Raw genomic sequence first — 18,347 nt, forward strand, 5'->3', positions numbered from 1 at the left:
ATGAGAGACGCACCCGGGAACTTTGGGACCAGTGCTAGTATCGCTGAGTTAGTTGAGGATGGCATGAAGGAGTAATGGAAGAAGTGAGTAACTGCTGCAACAACCTCCTGTCCAAAGAAGCTCCAGGAGGACTTATAGAAAGCAGAAGTGAGGCCATCGGGGCCTGGGGCTTTATTTGGATTCAGTTTAAATAGCAGAGAAGTTATCTCTTCAGGTGAGGGGACAGCAGTCAGCGAAGGCAAGACAGCAGATGGTGGTGTGTAGGAGGTTAGTAGGCCAAACCATGCTGGAGAAGAATGAAGCATAGGCGTAGCAACTATATCGGGGCCCAAGATATTGCGAAAATGCGTGATGGCAAGCAAGGACATCAGGTGCGGGTCCGTGATGATTAATCCAGACGGAAGTATGAAGGACCTGATAGAGTTGTAGCAGCATCTGGTCTGAAAAATCCTAAAGAAATAGGCAGTGTTCTGGTCACCTTCTATCAGCCAGTTGATCCTGGATTTCTGCCTGAAGTAGCTCTCCTCAATATCCCTGAGGAAAACCCATTTCTCATGTAATCTTCGCTCTTCCTCAAAGTTAACAGTGGATGTGTCACTAAGCGCTTGTACCTGCACAGACTGCAACAAACTGTTAGCTTCTAAAACTCTCACTTGAATGTTCGAAAAATTTTCTCTGTTTAGTTGTTTTAACACTCCCTTTACACTCTTTTGCTTCCAGCTCAGCTTTGTGAGATTCATTGCCAAACTTCCAGCTTGACTCCAAGTCTCAAGTACCAGTTGGTGATAAGAGGGGTGACGGGTGAGATAGTTAAAGAAGCGAAAGGGTTTAGTTCCGGCCAGGGGCAACTGGTGGGCTAGGTCAAGAATACACGGGCTGTGATCAGAGAATAGAGGAGGATGGAAAGTAGCATAGCAGTTGGGAAAGATGGATATGACATTGGAGTTAACTAGAAGCCTGTCAAGCTTTTTGGCTATGGGGTTCTCAGGACAGTGGTTACTCCAAGAGTAGAGAGGACCTTGATACCTCAGGTCAAAGACTTCTAACTGCGTTAGACAATCCTTGAATTCTTGCATTTGGGGAGTGGTGAAACAGACTTCCAGCAAGGAGTGTTCTGAAGGGTGAAGTATTTCATTAAAATCACCACCAAGAATCCATGGCTGCAGCTGGAGCTGAAATGTGTGACAGATATCAAGGAGCTCCACCCACAGAGTAATCCTCTCAGCTCGAAAGTTGGAAGCGTAGACAGCTGTGTAGATAAAAGGTGCAGTGGCTGGGAGAGTTACTTCACACGTCAAGGTTTGCCTAGTCTGATGCAATATCCTGACTCGTACATCATCTTTCCAGACCACAATAATTCTACCGTCTTCATCAGAGGCATGGTTAGTTGCAAACTGCCATCCCCGACAAAGCTTAGACAAAAGGTTTGTAACATTCTGATCTTTGATATGGGTTTCAATAAGTACACCAAAAGAGGGCTTGTGGGTTCTAATCCAATCACAAAAAGGGGTATGCTTGGCCGGGATAATAAGTCCACGGACATTCCAAAAAAATAGTTTACTACACATTAAGATGAGGGGGTGGACTCACCCATAGGAAGGGAAGAGTCCAAAGCGGCCAAAAGAGAAAAATGGTTAGAGGTAAAAGGGTGGATAGGTGGTTTAGAGGGGTAAGATAAGAGGCTGAGGGAATTGGGCGGAGATAAAGACGGGTCAGAACGGGACCGTTTAAGGGAAGGCTGATAGGTAGGGCTGGGGATGTTTAGAGAAGGACGGTTGAGGGGATTAAAAGAGGAAGGAATCGTGAGAATGGACGAAGAATTGTTTTTTGGTTTGGGATTTTTAGTGGCTGAGATGGGTGGAGAAGCAAGGGGCAGAGCAGGGTTAATTGAAGGGGGAGAAGGAGAAGGGTCAATAGTAACAGGAAGGGAAGGTGTGGCCACATCAAAAGAGGGATCAGAACTAGTAGAAACAGGAGGAGTCTTAGGGCGGTAAAAAGGGGCTGGTGGAGTTTTAGAAGGAGTTTTGGATTTCGGTGGAACAGAGGAGGGGGGGGGGTTTGAGGCAGAGGGATTAAGAGACAGTTTCTCGCTATATGCCCTAGCTCCTTACAATGGGAACAGGTCGGAGGGAGCCATGGGTAGGTAACAGTGACTTCAATAACCTCTCCCGATTGTCTAGTGAACTCGACCACATCAGGTAGCGGCTTTGTAAGATCCACTTCGACTTTCGCATGAGACAGTGTGAGACTAACGAGGTTTTTGGTGAAATCATCTGTTTCCTTAGGTTCACCAACAAGTCCTACAACAAAGCTTAGGCCATCCTGGTGCCGCAGATCAAGAGGGATGCCTGTTAGATGAGCCCATATTTGTATTGACTGAAAGGATGGAGCTTTAGAAGAGTGAGTTGAGGTCCATTGCTCCGTATGAAATAGAAAGTCACCCACATACCAGTAACCTTTCTCAAGAATCTTTTGCTTCAAGTAATCACTAGTGATACGAACTAGGATACTACGAGAGGAAGGGTTATTATGCATTTCCAATCTTCTTCCTTTACTCCACATATGGTTTAACACGCTTTGAATCTGACTGAAGGGCGGAGATCTCCCATTGAAGATACACACAATAAAATCTTTATGCATATCGGCACCTTTCTGGAAAACAACATCCGGGATCAGGACAGTTGGTCTCTCCGAAGCAGAGAGGGTAGTAGGAGCAAGTCTTTTCAAAGTTTTGTCTTCAGACCTTCGAATTTTCTCAACAAGGGTGGAGATTGGAGGAATTGGGAAATGGTTAACAGGCGGGGTTGGGTTAGAGGGGAGAGAGGGCTCAGTAGTAACTGGAAAAGAGGCAGTCTCAAGCACAGGAGCTACCTCAGTTGGGAGCTGGACCGGGGATGGGTTGACAGAAGGGGGAAGGGAGGGAGAATTGGCTTTGTTGGTATGTAAAGGGGAGCTGGGCTTGGGTGGCAAGACAGTAAGGTTCTCATGAAGGTTGGAGGGATTTATAGTTTCAGATCTAGAAACAGTACTTACAGATCCAGAAGTTGGAACAGTAACAAAGGGAGTATCCAACTCCATTTCAGTGTTTACAGAACTAGAGGAACCAGCAGCAGCGAGCTGTTGGACAGTTGGGTTAGGGCAAGGAGAGAATCCAGAATCAGTAGAGGAAACTGAAGCTCTGGAATGGTTGTGGCGTTTGGATGAGGAAGAGGGTGAGAGGGTAGGAAATTGAGCTAAGGAAAGAGGAGATTTAGGGTCAGGCGGGTCAGGGGGGATGAGGTTTCTCTTATCACCAGTGGCAGAGGACGACGGAAGCGAGGCGACTGAGATCCCACGGGTTCGACATTGGGAACTGAGCCAGAGAGCTTTTGGCTTTTTAAAATTTTCTTTCTTTTTTAATATATAATGCATGTATTCAAACTGCGTTTGAAATAAGGAAGGCAGATCACAAACTCATTGTTACATTGCTTCAAATACGGTCTCTCTTTTTCCACTAAGTAAGATTTTGGAGCTTTTAATTTTGCTTTTTAGTAATAACTTTGTTCAGATATATAAAGTAATATGCTCAGGCTGGTACCATCCTTTTTCTTCTTTTGATCTATCGGATATTTAGAGTTTGTCTTCTCTTTAGGCTTTAATGGTGAAGGCATTGGTTCGGACTCGGAGTCTCTGATTAGCGTTTCGGATACACCTGTATTCAGGTGCGAAGCTAGAAAATTTAATGAATGGGTGCACGTTTGATAATGAAAAATAAATATGCATAGGAAAAGGATTGAACTTGGAAAAGTGGGGGTGCACAAACTGTTATTAATGAGCTAGCAAATATTTGACGTTCTACATACAATTTTTTAGCTTTTAATTTAATTGTGGGTGCACAGCCCCCGTACCTTTCAAGCTGGCTTCGCCACTGCCTATATGCCATAAAAATGGTTTCAAATAAAGTTGGTTAAACCGGTTCTTAGGAGTAGTTTTTGCCGGTTAAAGATGTTCGTGGCTCATTTTCGAACCTAGTGATTGTGGAGAGAGCGATATAATGAATCTACTCTGCTGTTAAACCACAAGAAGAATAAGGCAAAGCTGGTGCCGAATATCAGTTTCTTCCTTACGTTCCCTCTTCGTTAATTTGGCTTTGTATGCTTGGTGTTGATCGATATTAGTTTGTTGTAATTAATAACTAGATATGAATCCGCGCTATGCGCGGAAAATTTTCATTTATTATAATTAAAAGATGATTTATTTTATAAACTTTAGAAACTTGTAATTTAAATTTGGTGTTTCATGTTTTTTGAAAATACTGTATCTTAATTGATATTTTTAGAAATGTCTTATGGTATTGTATTTTGGTGTTAATTTTGGATTAGTAATGTTTATATGTATAATTTTTAAATTTTCCCTGGATATATATTGTGTTAATTAGTTGATAGTATACTAATTTAAATTATAAACAATTTTTTATATAAGTTTAACAATACTCTTGTTCAATATTTTTTTTAATAAATCGTAATTGTTAAAGTAAAATATTGAAAACAAAATTAATAATATTTATTTTTATAATTCGTATTAAATTTTTTAAAACAATAACTTAGGAATACTAAAAATTAATAATATTTATGTTATATCTCATATTAGTGATCTGTGCAAAGATACTATCAAAGTTTTAGGATTGGGTATATACCAAGATCTTTTTAAATTTGCTGAAATTTATATACTAAGATCATGTATATATAAGTTGCTCATTATATACTACATTATTTAATTAATATTGTATAAATTTATATTTGCTAATATAAAAATAATTACCGAAATGTATATAATTGTGGGATACATATTTTTATATATGGTTAGGTATATATATTAATTTTATATCTATACAATATAGTATATAAGTGACTAATTTGATTGAATCGGTATTATTAGTTTTATGCTACTTCATCAATGTCAATTACTGCTATAAATAAGTTTTGTGCTTATGCAATTTCTGATTCATTTATTTCCTATAATTTATTAGTTTTAAGCTATGTTCATCAATGTTAATTACATAAGATATTGCATTTATTATAATTAAAAGATGATTAATTTTATAAACTTTAGAAACTTGTAATTTAAATCTGAATGTCCAAATTAATAAAAAAAAAGATAAATATTTGAAACATTATGTATTTCAAATATTCAATTATATATTTATTTTGAAATGATAACTAAAAATTAGTATTTAAATTTTTTAACAGTACCTTAAATACCCAATCCTATATAAATATGTATTTGTTTCTTATGTTTTTCTTTTAAAGTTTAGATTTAACTTCGGATATATCCAAACCAAACAAATATAATCCGAATGCGAACGATATTTACTTTATGATTTTTAGGATGTGATACAAATTAGAACCAAAAACGATGTGTTGTATCTGAACCCGATACGTACTTACAAATTACTTGAGTGAGACATAGGATGTGATATAAATTAGAACCAAAATTCAAAATATCCAACCCTTATCCAAACGGTTAAGCCTAACTTAAAGTGTGTTTTATGTTTTGTTTAATTAGTTTTATATTTGATAAATATTTTACATGTTTGTTGTAATAACCCTTAAAATTATATTTTTAATAATATCAATAATAAAATGTTCAATCTTATCATTAAATATTAATAATAGCTAACTATTAATATTTATTTTATCAGATACATATGTATATATATACATCTAATAATAAAACATAAAACATAATTTGTTAATTTAAATTTAATAGATTATATATAAATTTAATAGATTAGTTATTTAGTGTTAATATAAATTTAATTCATTATTTAAAAAACAATGGATTAGTTATTTAGTTCCTTAATTTTAAGCTAAAGTATATATTTAATAATAAATAATTTAGTTATAAATAGAAATAATAGGAAAAATAGCTAAATGTAATGGTTCAACCTAAACTATTTGTAAGTAGATAAAAATGATTTCGTTTTAATAGTATTGATGGTCTTATATCGATTTTGTATGTCTCCCTCTTTTGGTTTATGTCTTCGGAGATATCAGGTATTTTGGCCGTGTTTTTACGTATAAGGTTCACAACTCATGAATTATCCTTTTAAAATAATATAATAATCTGGGGAGTTTCTACTGAAATTCTCATTACTGAGCCGGATCACGCCTTACAAGAAAAAGTTCAGATCTGATAAAAAACTTGTTAAAAGTCTAAGATGTGAGGGACTTGATAAAGACACCTTAAATGATCAGCAGTGTCGTGGATTGAAAGCAATTAGCAATGTATAATAAAACCTGATCGTATAGATTCCTCAGTAATTAATTGTTGCTTTATTTTAAATCATTCATCACATGTTTCAGTCTATAGCAGATCCGGATAATATGAATTGAAGCCTCGTGTTTTTGGAAAAGGTTTCAACTCTCAAAAACTCTTTTTCAAATAGAGAAAAAGTCCAACCTTTTCTTTCTCTGTCTAGTAAGATGCTTCAGTTCACTAAGTTCACTAAGTTGTCTCTTGCAACTCGGATTAATTGAGCTGAAAATCCGAGTGCGGAAGATAAAGCTCCGGAAACAAATAAAGGGGTCATAAGGAAAACTTTACTAAGTTAAATGTGGATTATAATCTCAGTAAACATAAATACACTCCATCTGTTTCATAGTATTAATTATTGTTTAGAATTAAAAAAAAAATTTCATTTAAGTGTGGTTTTATGTTTTCCAAATATTTATTTGATAGTTTGTTTTTAACTTTTTAATTCTTTTAACTCATTAATTAAGATAATCAAATAAAAACATAATAATTAAAGGTAAAACAATAATGCTTTCTTTATTTTGTATGAAAAACTTAGAACAACGTATAAAATGAAACTGAGGTAGTAGTATATTGACCCCAGTAAACCAAAATAATAATATCGTCATGTTTTTTTTTTGTTTTTTTGTTCTTTTGTTTTTGGTAAAAATGTAAAGATATTTTTACCAATTTTCAAGTTTTTGACAGAAGAACAATGACGACAAGAAACGGAAAAAGAAAATAAAATCTAAACAACAACTCGAACTAGTCAAAATGAGGACCGATACAACCAATTGAGCCGCAAGAATTGGCCTCAGCCAATCTGCACTTACCACTTGCCGCAAAAGCCGAGCCACGGTTATAACGAGAGACGGAACCCGGTAATATTTGGCTTCTCCGATGATCTACTCTTTAAGATTTGGCTCGACGAAGAACAGCTCGCCGAAGACGTCAAGAGCATCCACCAACACTAGCAAAACCAAACCAGAGGCCAGACACACCCGCAAAGCAGTCCGAGCATTATTCAGACGAACAGCCACGAAGCAGCTACACGCCAAAGAGCTATACAAAATGGGCTGTAGACAGCCGCACTCCACAACCACTCACCAGATCCTCGGAACAAACCGGATGAGCCCATTCACCAGAGGCAGAGCGACGAGCAAACTGACTCCAGTGCTGGGAAAATGAACTCACGCCAATAAGACCCGAGAGACCACCTGCTCCGTAGACCCCACAGAGCGGAGAGAAACCCAGACATGGACAGCCCCTAAGAACCAGGGCGCTGACCGGCTTGCAAACGGAACAAAACACTAACAGCTATGAAGACCAGCCGAGAAGGACCCATAGAACTGGAGGGAGCGCCGTGGCTAGAGGAGGACAAGTCGGAAGCAACACGAACATGGATTGAATCGAAGAGACGACTCCAAATCGACAGCCAAGTCGCGACCGCGCACGGCAAACAAGAGCTGCCGTAGACAACACACGTCGAACCCGGAAGACCTCAGATGCGCCATAGAGGAGAGACCTCACTGTACCGACTGTTCAACAGACAACATGAAACCCCAGACGACGAGACGCCTCATACGAAGGAGAAGGACGCGCCGTCGAGCCACTCCGCCGGGACAACAAAAGATAGAAACAACCGGAGGAAAGGACAGATCCAGGTCGGAGGAGTCCCCCGTAGCCATGCGCCGCCATACGCAGAGTTTCGCCGTAGATCTAGAAAGAGAAAATCGACTCCAGACGAAACCCTACCCAAAGAACCAACTTCAACCTCCCGCCGTCGCACACCAGTCTCGCAGCGTCACCAGAGGAACGAGGCGACCGCTGAAGTCGGCCTAGGCTCCTCCGCCGGTGAACGTTCGAGCTCCAAGGAAAGCCGCATATCGAAGAACGGCTAAGGGGGAAGATGAAGCAAAGGAAAACAGAGAGGAATTAAGGGAGGAGGAGGCGTCCTCCGACGGCGAAGAGGGAAAGAGGCCGTCGGAAGCAAGATCGAGAATTTTTTTTGGAGAGGGTTTAGAGAGAATGTGTGTTTTAGAGAGAGATTGAGAGCGTGTTTTAGAGAGAGAGCGTTTCTTTTGTTATATAGGGTCTACATGCAATTGTCGATTGAGTTCAACCTGCCATATCCGGTCTTTTTTTTTAATTAAGGAATTTTTGTTTTTGTTTTTATGTTAACAAAGAAATTGAAGACCAATGGTATATTCTTAGAGTAGTACTTCTTTACATTTGTCCTCGTTTTTATATATACATATACAAACAGTGGCGGACCTAAAAAAATATTTTAAGTGGGGACAATAAAATAATTATTAAAGTATTTTAAATATATATATATATATATATATATGTCATTTTTATTTGATAATATTATATATATATATATATTATATCTTTCAGACGAAAAAAGAAACAAATAAAAGGATACAAAAAAACTTTTACAAAAAAGAAATAGAATTGATGAACCAATCTACTAAAACTATTTGGTAAAGGAAATTATTGAATACAAAATTTATTTTGAATGGAAAAGAAGAATAAAAACACTAAAAGAATGCAATGTAAAAGAAAAAACGAAAGAATACGATCGGTGGCCTAAAAGGAAAATCAGAAAACTAAATTAAAAACAATAAAAAAGAACCGATGAACTAAAAATCTAAAAGAAGGCAAGGTAAGGCTTCGAATGTTACGAATCGCCATGCCCCGTCCGCACTGCAGTTAACAATAACAAAAATCTCTACATATACCATATATCTATACGTTTTTATAACTATTAATACCGCACCGCAATTAAACTGCTTGTCCCACACCGTTCAAACCGCAGTTACCATTGGGAGTTTAAGTAAGGTAAGAAGAAAGAGAATATAATAAATAGCCAAAAAGGAAAATTTGAAAATAATAAAAACGGGTAAAAGGGTTTGATGGAGATTTGATCGGTGGTTTAGCGGGGGCATAATGACTATAGAGTCAACATGCAAACAGTGGCGGAGCCAACAATTTATACTTGTGCAAATATAAGTATTTATAGTTTTTTACTGGCGGCAGCTGCCCCCACCTTGTTCAACGTGGATCCGCCCATGCGCACAAACCCTAAAACTAAGCTTGCCCCTGCATAGGAGTTAGAGCGTATTAATTAGTGAGACACACTACACATTAATTAGTGAATTTTCATTTCCCATTAAACAATCGTACCGAGATTCGTGTCTTTCCTTTATTTTGCCAACAGAAACTGTAGTCTAATACTCCCTCCGTTTTTTAATATAAGTCGTTTTAAAGTTATGCACATAGATTAAGAAAATCATTAATTTTTTACATTTTCAAAACAAAAACATCATTAATTATTTATTTAACCACAATTCAACCAATAGAAAAATAGAAGTTATATTATCATTGGTCAAACAACATTAATTATTAATAAATGTTACATAGAAAATCGACATATAATTTGGAACAAAAAAGTTTCTCTAAAACGATTTATATTTAAAAACGGAGGGAGTATAAACCTGATCGTGTAGATTCCCCAGTAATTAACGGTCTGAACCCATTTTTCCCGGATCCCATTTGTACCGATAAGAGTCTTTAGCCAAAACAAAAAGAAGAAGATAAGAGTCGTTGCCTTATTTTAAATCCTTCATCACATGTTTCAGTCTGGAACTGAAACCTGATAACAAGTTGGATGAGTTGAGCCTAAAACAGAGTGCAGAAGATAAATCTTCAGAAACAGAAATCAAACGTAAAAAATGCTTCCTTTCCAACTTGTAAAATTCTAACAAAATACTTCATTGGTTTTAAAGGTTCTGTCATGATTCATAATCTTGTATTTACTCAAGCTAATTGGAATTATTATAAACACTAAGGTATTTAGTACTGTTGACCATGGATGTAATTTTAGTTACTTTTGTTCCATCTCATTAAAAAGGACATTTACTTTGTTAAGGGGTAATGTGAGTAGAAGTATACAAGGGTCCGTGTGGGTGGATTTCGTAAATCCAGATATAAAAACCAAAATATTACTTGCGGGTGGATTTCTACTCGAAGCACAGAAGCTTAAATTTGAAAAGAATAAGCTAGGGAACCAGCAAGGCTTAGAACTTCAAAAGGAGGTCTATTCATCATCTCTTTCACGGTCAATCAAATATGAGTTTTTACTCAGCGCTTCCACGGGATCACCTGCAACACAAAAAGACATAATGTTGTTATACTATGACACAATAAATAAGAATGACTCGGTTTAGAAGGAATAATAATATTTTCATAATGGTTGTAACTTGTAACCTTTGATGTCAAGCTTGAAACGTTTCCATGATCCCTTGGGACATATTATGATATGCGCTAATTTTTGTTGCTCGATTTGCAGCTAAGACTTTCAAAAGATCACAAGAATCAGAGGTAAGATACGAAAGAATTGGGAACAGGACCTGTCATTCAATTAGTGAGCCACTAGACTAAACTAAATCATCGACAATCACGACTTTAACCAAAAGAAGATTCGACTTACTTAAAGAAACTTCCTAAAAAATATAAATTTTATTTATAATCATTGATCATATTAGCCTCTCCACTTGAATCCGGTTCTATTTAAACAGAACAGAGAAGTAAAACAAGAACCGTGTCTATTTTCCAGCGACAGTGTCTACAAATGGAAGCATCAAAAATGTGTTTTGGTCTTAAAACTCTCCCTAACGTTCACAACGGCCCTCTCTGTCATAACACCAACCTCTCTCTCATTCCTTGCGATTTGCTTCAAAATAACACTCTTTTCTCCCAGAAACCCACAAAACACTTGTTATGTGTAAAGGCTGAGAGTAGTGGCGATCTTGAGAGTACTCGTCCATTGACGTATTTTCCTCCATCTACTTGGGGAGATTACTTCCTCTCTGTTCCCGTCGATGACTCTGTAAGTGCACACTTTATCTGATGTGTTTTGTGGTCAGTCTTGTTGCAAAAACATGCTTTCTTTAATTTATTCATATTGTTCTCTTTGTAGGATTTTGAGGCACTTGAGCAAGAAATTGAATCTGTGATGAAGCCTAAAGTAAGAGACATCCTCATGCGTCCTTACAATAGCGACAAGGAGAAGATTCGTATTATCCATTTGCTTATCAGCCTTGCAATCGCTCACTATTTTGAGAGCGAAATAGAAGAGATTCTACACCAGGCTTACCAAAAGCTGGACGAGTTAATTTCAGAAGAAGGTGATCTGGAAACAATTGCAATCATGTTTGAAGTTTTCAGACTATACAGACACAAGATGTCTTGCGGTAAATTGACCACTTTTTTTTTAATGTGTTTTATCAGTTTTCTTTATTCACACACACACATATATATACAGTATAAAGTCTATAAAATTATACTCGATAAAATTAATAAATACGAAAATTAATTACTTTCTCAAATCAGTACTATTAAAAGGGAAAGAGTCCTAAAAAATCTACTTAAAACAAGTCATAGTTGGACCATTTCATTTAACTAGAATTCCTATTATTTCTCATACTACTAACTTAATTATTCTTCATTGGCAAATTAGTCATAAAAATGGTACTAACCTAATTCTCTACGTATACATTTACTATATACGCATTATTCCATCATAATTATTTTGTGCTATTATTAAATAATGTTCACCCTATATTTGTATTTATGGTTACTTGTGATTTATTTAATAGTTAATACCTTCGGAGACTATAAACAAAATACAATATCTATGGTAAAAAATTACATCTTTTACAGAGATCAACCATTATTTTATACCAACCTTATTAACTAAATTGATTTCAATAACCCATGTAATATATATGAACACTTCAACATTATCATGATGTTTGTAACCTAATATTCCATGTTGGTTGTATTATTTAATACCAAACCAGTTCCTATACGAATCCATAGTATGATTATGGTCTATATAAAACGGGTTCAATCTTTCCATCTGCTGTATTTTCAGAAAATTGTTATTTATTTTCTGTTATGTTAGATATTTAGGCTAACCAATTATAAATCGGTTAGTGATAACTTCTAAGAACTTTGAAAACACTTTGTTATTTATTAACACTATATCAATACTTTAAAATAGGTTAGCAGTAGAATTGTGTTTCAAAACAAAATCTACTTATTTAAAAACATAATATTATTTTGAAAATAGTTTTGATACTATGTGTTATATTAAACATTGTTATATATATATTTGAATTAAATAATTATATACATAAATTATACTTTTGGTTAACTAAATTATTTATCAACCGAATAAAAATATTCGGGTAATTAAAGTTTTTAGGATATTTGGTTATTTAAAAATGGAATGCAATTAATATTTTTAAATATATAATTTTTATTTAAAAATTCAGGTACTCATTTGGTTCTCGGTTCAGTTTCAATTTTTCAGTCATAGATATACGATTTGCAATTCAGTTCAGTTTTGGTTTATCAGTTTGGTACGGTTTGATCCGTGATTTTGGATAAATGTGCTAAAACTTATACACTTATCTTATATAGAAATTCGTTTAAAATATATTTAATTACAAAAACAAACCCGCGCTTTCCAAGCGCGGGTCAAGATCTAGTTGATAGTTAAGCCAGTATAAAACATGACATAGAAAAATAAAACTTTGTAAACTTTTAAGTAAATATATAGCCCTCTTAAAAACATAGAATAAATAATTACGTACTATATATATATTAATAAAAATAAACACAGTATTTTGGTGTTTGTTTTTCAAAATGAAATTAATTTCTAACATTGTTTAATTTATTATTTTTGGTATTATTTTACTAATTTACATCTAAGAACATATTGTATTCTATGAAAAGTATATATTCTTGATAAATAATCCAGTAAGAACAAATGACTGATTTAATCAATATATAATGTCAAATCAATTATTTTTATTTTTCAAATAAAATTTAATTTAAAATATAAAAGTAAAAATAAAAATAAATAATCTTTAAATTAATAATTTTATAAACTAGTTAAAATTATATTTTAATATTATTATTTTATAGAATTTTGACTGCATGTGCATATGATTATATCGCTTTCTTTTATAGATGTGTTTGGCAGATTCAAAAACGAAATGAAATAGTTTTAAAAGTTAATAGTTCTATCTATACATGTTTAATATTTTTTATAAAATTACAAGCTTTAAATTTAGCAGCATATCAAAAGATTAAAGTTTTAGACCATAATTTATATTTTAAATAAATTTTATTTTATTTTCGGCTCAGATTGTGTTTGAACTTATAAAAATATTTAAGGGGATCAAGAGTCTGGTACTTTATTAATTTATAATTTTAGGAACTGAAATAAAATTTTATTTTTACATTTGTATATTTTAATTACTTTTATTTAAAATACGATGAATATATGTTTTAAAAGTCTTATATATTGATTATAAAATTTATAAATTTAGCTATTGTCTCTATTAATTAAATGATCTGATGTTTAGGTTTATTTAAAATATGTCATAATATGTAGATGTTTTTCTACGTACAATTCTTCAAATAACATCATACTATTTTGAAATAATAACAAAAAATAAAGAATACTTTCATTTTAAGAGTGTTTCAAAAAAAAAACAAAGTGTTTCAAAAAAAAAAACTTTCATTTTAAGAAAATATCATGATATAGTGTTTTACTTATGCTTAAATAAATTTTATGTAAACTAATTATTAGTTTATAATATTAATGAGACTGTATATTTATGTAAAAATTATTATCTTGTTGAATTGTGTCAACCTGTCCAATTCGAAACGAGACTACTGTATATGTTTTCATCTAACTAACAAAGAACTCAATTGTCCAGGTGGGATCTTGGTGCCATGGAAGAACTACCAAGCTCTATGAGAATCATCTACCAAAGTGTGTTAAAAACGGTTGAAGATATTGATCGAGAAATGAAAGCTCGAGGAAAATTCGGTAGTTTGCAACCAACTATAGATGAGGTATAAGTTTCAAGTAGTAGACGGAGTAGGTTCTAATTTGATATAGTTAATCTGATTAACTATGATCCTTGCAGACTAAGAGTCTGATGATATTGTATGTGGCGTTAGCAAAATGGGCACACGCAGGTCACGTGCCAAGCTTTGAGGACTACATGGAGATTGGTATCTCCACACCTGGACTGGATGACATGGCAGCCTACGGATTTATATCGATGGATGATTGTGATGAGAAGCAATTGAATGAGTGGTTCAGCTCCAAACCCAAAATATTTGAAGCTTTAAATACTGCATTTCGTCTTAGAAATGACATTGTCACTTTTGAGGTATGTATATGTGTATATATATTACACATGAAGCAAGTCTTACTACCAAATTTATAACTCTATATATATATAAATGAACAGCAAGAGCTGAGCAGAGGACAGGTGGCTAATGGCGTCAACTGTTACATGAAGCAACATGGTGTTACCAAAGAAGCAGCGGTTGAAGTATTGAGGAAGATGGAACCAGGTAATTATAAGATAATGATGGAGGAATTTGTTTCGTCAAAAGCTATGCCACGACAAATTCTGGTGCGAGCAGTCAACATTGCACGTGTGATGGATTTGTATTACAAGGATGGTGATGGATATAGTCATCCTGATCAAAACCTAAAAGACCTTATTGTCTCTTTGTTCCTCTGTTCAATTCCTCTTTGAAAACTTATGAAAGAGTGAATTTGGGAGATATATAAAATAATGAATAGACTAAAATGTCATTCTGTTATCCTCAACATTTCTCTCCTTAGTTTTTTATATTTCACGTGCGTTGAGAATTACTCGTGCCCCTTTCATACTTTTTGGTTTGTTTATTGCACATTTAAAAGAAATTATTCGATCTTGGACGCTTATTGCATATGACATGTATTTTATAAAAAAAAAAACAAGCACAAAATAGAATGTTATGTATGAACAAAGAATGTTGATGACCCAAAACAAGTAGATGTTGTTAATTTCTCCAACCTTCTTGACGAGTTGATGTCCACATGGAAAGGTTTCATTTGACGTAATTTAAATATTTTAGCTTATGGTTTACCTTAAAATGTTGACTTTAGCATGTTGATTCTTTTGTAAACGATTGTCCTCCAAAATAGGTGATCAACTGACCACAGAAAAGGGGTTTGCCGTCATATGGGAGCAATAAAAAGCTCACTGATGCAAGAAACCTTCTCCCATTCAAAAAGAACTACGTTATTGTATGCCCTTTGGGAAATATGGAGTGATAGAGAAAAAAACATCGTTTCAAGTGAGCTGCAAAACTGGAAGTAGATTTCTCTTATTAGCTGGAAGATCCCAAATCCTGCTGGTTTGAACTCTCTCCCATTCTACGTCTCTGTCAATCGATCTGTAGTCGTTCCTGGAGATGCAGACAGTATTTGAAAAGCAGTCGGGGTAGATATTTTAGGAGACCTTGTTATATGACATATAGATATTAAAAATTATAGAGTTTATAATTGATCAAGATCAAGGATGCTAAATGACATAAAAATTTGAATGACCAATTAAATTATTATTTATATTTTAGGAGATCACCCAAAAATAGATCATTGAATATAACTAATAATAAAAAAAGAATTAATCATTTTTCTATTATAGTGAATAATATGTATATCCAAAGATAACATATTTATTTGAGTAGTGTTGATTTAATTAATATTAAAGAATATATAATTAGTATCAGTGAAGGTATCTATATTTAAATATTGTCCAAAGGTTATTTAAAATATAAGTGTTAAAGTTTTTATTAGTCTGAATATATATTAAAGTCTCAAAGTACTAACGGGTAAACATGTATGAATGCTTGCAGCTTCATCAAATGTGTTTGCATATGCTAACTCTGTGGTAAAGTTTAATGGCCTCAACTATGGTGAGTGGTTTGAGCAAATCCAGTTTACACTGGGTATAATGGCTTTAGACACCGCCATACTAACTGATAAGGAACCCTTTGCTATTACAGTAGATAGCTCTGAATCTGAAATGTCTCATTATGAGAGATGGGAGCGATCTAACAGGCTGAGCTTTAACCTTATGAGATTGACGATGGCGGAAAGTATTAAGCCATCAATGCGTAAGACAGAGAGAGCAAGAGAATTCATAGAGAAAATTAAGAAGTGTTCACAATCGGAATTGGCTGACAAGTCGATTGTAGGAAGTCTCATGAATGAGCTAACTACAAAGAAGTTTGACTGGTCTCAGCCAATCCATAATCATTTGACGCACATGTCTAATCTGGAAGCAAAGTTAACGACCTTGGGAATAGATGACAATTCTTGGTCCAATTCATCATGAACTCTCTACCTCTTGAATTTAGCCAGTTCCAAGTAAATTACAACACCATTAAGGATAAATGGAACTTTAAGAAATTAAAGGCTACGCTATTCAAGAGGAGGGGAGATTAAGGAAGATGAAAGATCAAGTTGCTAACCTCGTAGGTCTTGGAAGTGCCAGTAGCATCAAAAGAACATCAAGTAGGAAGGACAAAAGGAATGTTAAAAACTTCGTGAAAGGACCTCAAAGTCAAATCCAGAAGAAAAAGAAGTGTTTCTTTTGTAAGTAAGTAGGACACTTTAAGAAGGATTGTCCTAAAAGGAAGGATTGGTTCGACAAGAAAGGTAAACATTACAGCTTTGTTTGCTATGAAATGAATCTTGTTGAAGTTCCTAATAATACTTGGTGGTTAGATTCTGGTGCTACTACTCATATGTCTCATATTAAACATGGATTCAGTTCGATCCAGCCTATAAGAGGACCTGAACAGTACTTGTTCATGGGAAACAGGATGAAGGCACAAATAGAAGGAATTGGGACGTATAGATTGATCATGGACACTGGAAGTCATGTGGATCTTGAAGGGTGTCTCTATGTACCTGAGTGTGCTAGAAATCTTGTTTCTGTTAGTAGGTTGGACAATTTAGGTTTTAGAATTAAGGTTGCACATGGTGTTTTCACATTGTACTGAAATGATTACTTTTATGGTAGTGATATTTTATTTCATTCACTTCATAAGTTCAACCTTGATGCAAAGTTTTCTGAATCCCTATTTAATGTTGAAAGTCGAAGCATTAAGCGTAGCGCAATTAATGAAAGTTCTGCTTTCTTGTGGCATTAACGACTAGATCATATTTCCAAAGAAAGGATTAATAGGTTAATAAAGAATGAAATTCTTCCTCAGTTGGATTTCAGTGACTTAGATGTATGCGTAGACTGCATTAAAGGGAAAACAGACAAAACATACTTTAAAGAAACCAGCCACAAGAAGCACTCAGCTTCTTGAGTTAATACACACCGATATATGTGGCCTTTTTGATGCTCCTTCATGGAGTGGCGAAAAAATATTTCATCACATTTATTGATGATTACTCACTGTATGGATATACCTATCTACTGCATGAAAAGTCTAAATCTGTGAATGTCCTAGAGGTATTCATTGACGAGGGAGAAAAGCAGTTAAATAAAAAAAGGTTAAAATAGTGAGATCTGTGAATTTTATGGAAAATTCGATAAAAGTGGACAATGTCCTGGTCCATTTGCAAAGTTACTTGAAAGTAGGGGCATATGTGCACAATACACAATGCCTGGTACTCCTCAGCAGAATGGTGTAGCTGAGAGGCGGAACCGTACCTTAATAGAGATGGTTAGGAGCATGTTGAGTAATTGCTTATTATCCCTTTCTTTGTGGATATATGCATTAAGAAATGCAACGTATGTACTGAACCGGGTTCCTAGTAAGACAGTTCCTAAGACTCCTTATGAACTGTGGACGGGAAGGAAACCTAGTTTAAGACATTTACATGTATGGGGTTGTCCAGCAGAAGTAAGGCTATATAATCCACATAAAAAGAAACTTGATTCTAGGACTATCAGTGGATTTTTCATTGGCTATCCTGAAAAATCCAAAGGGTACACATTTTATTGTCCTAACCATAGTACAAGAATAGTTGATATGGGTAATGCTAGGTTTATTGAAAACGGTGAAACTAGTGGGAGTGGTGAACCACGAAAAGTGGACATTAATGAAGTTCAAGTTGAAGTTTCTTCACCTGTAGTTCCACCTGAAGTAGTTTTTCCTATTGTTGCATCAGACTCTAATGACACAAC

At 34.7% G+C, this 18,347-nt stretch overlaps 1 protein-coding gene across 1 annotated transcript; it reads left to right on the top strand.

The window, feature by feature from the left end:
- Window positions 1–10,009: 10,009 nt before the first annotated feature.
- Window positions 10,010–16,257, top strand: LOC125578553 (terpenoid synthase 25-like). Its single transcript, XM_048741577.1, has 5 exons — window positions 10,010–11,167; window positions 11,258–11,601; window positions 14,073–14,211; window positions 14,286–14,534; window positions 14,616–16,257. The coding sequence occupies exons 1-5, from the start codon at window positions 10,910–10,912 to the stop codon at window positions 14,907–14,909; spliced, it is 1,284 nt and encodes a 427-aa protein (XP_048597534.1). The 5' UTR covers window positions 10,010–10,909; the 3' UTR covers window positions 14,910–16,257.
- Window positions 16,258–18,347: the final 2,090 nt, after the last annotated feature.

This window comes from Brassica napus, chromosome A1 (assembly GCF_020379485.1).
Source record: "Brassica napus cultivar Da-Ae chromosome A1, Da-Ae, whole genome shotgun sequence".
Lineage (NCBI taxonomy): Eukaryota > Viridiplantae > Streptophyta > Magnoliopsida > Brassicales > Brassicaceae > Brassica > Brassica napus.

Bases quoted from the DNA above. Each gene is read 5' to 3' on its own strand.
- LOC125578553 (XM_048741577.1), top strand. From the start codon at position 10,910: ATGGAAGCATCAAAAATGTGTTTTGGTCTTAAAACTCTCCCTAACGTT. The intron at 11,602-14,072 runs GTATAAAGTCTA...TCAATTGTCCAG, and splicing joins CACACACACATATATATACA to GTGGGATCTTGGTGCCATGG. The intron at 14,212-14,285 runs GTATAAGTTTCA...TGATCCTTGCAG, and splicing joins TGCAACCAACTATAGATGAG to ACTAAGAGTCTGATGATATT.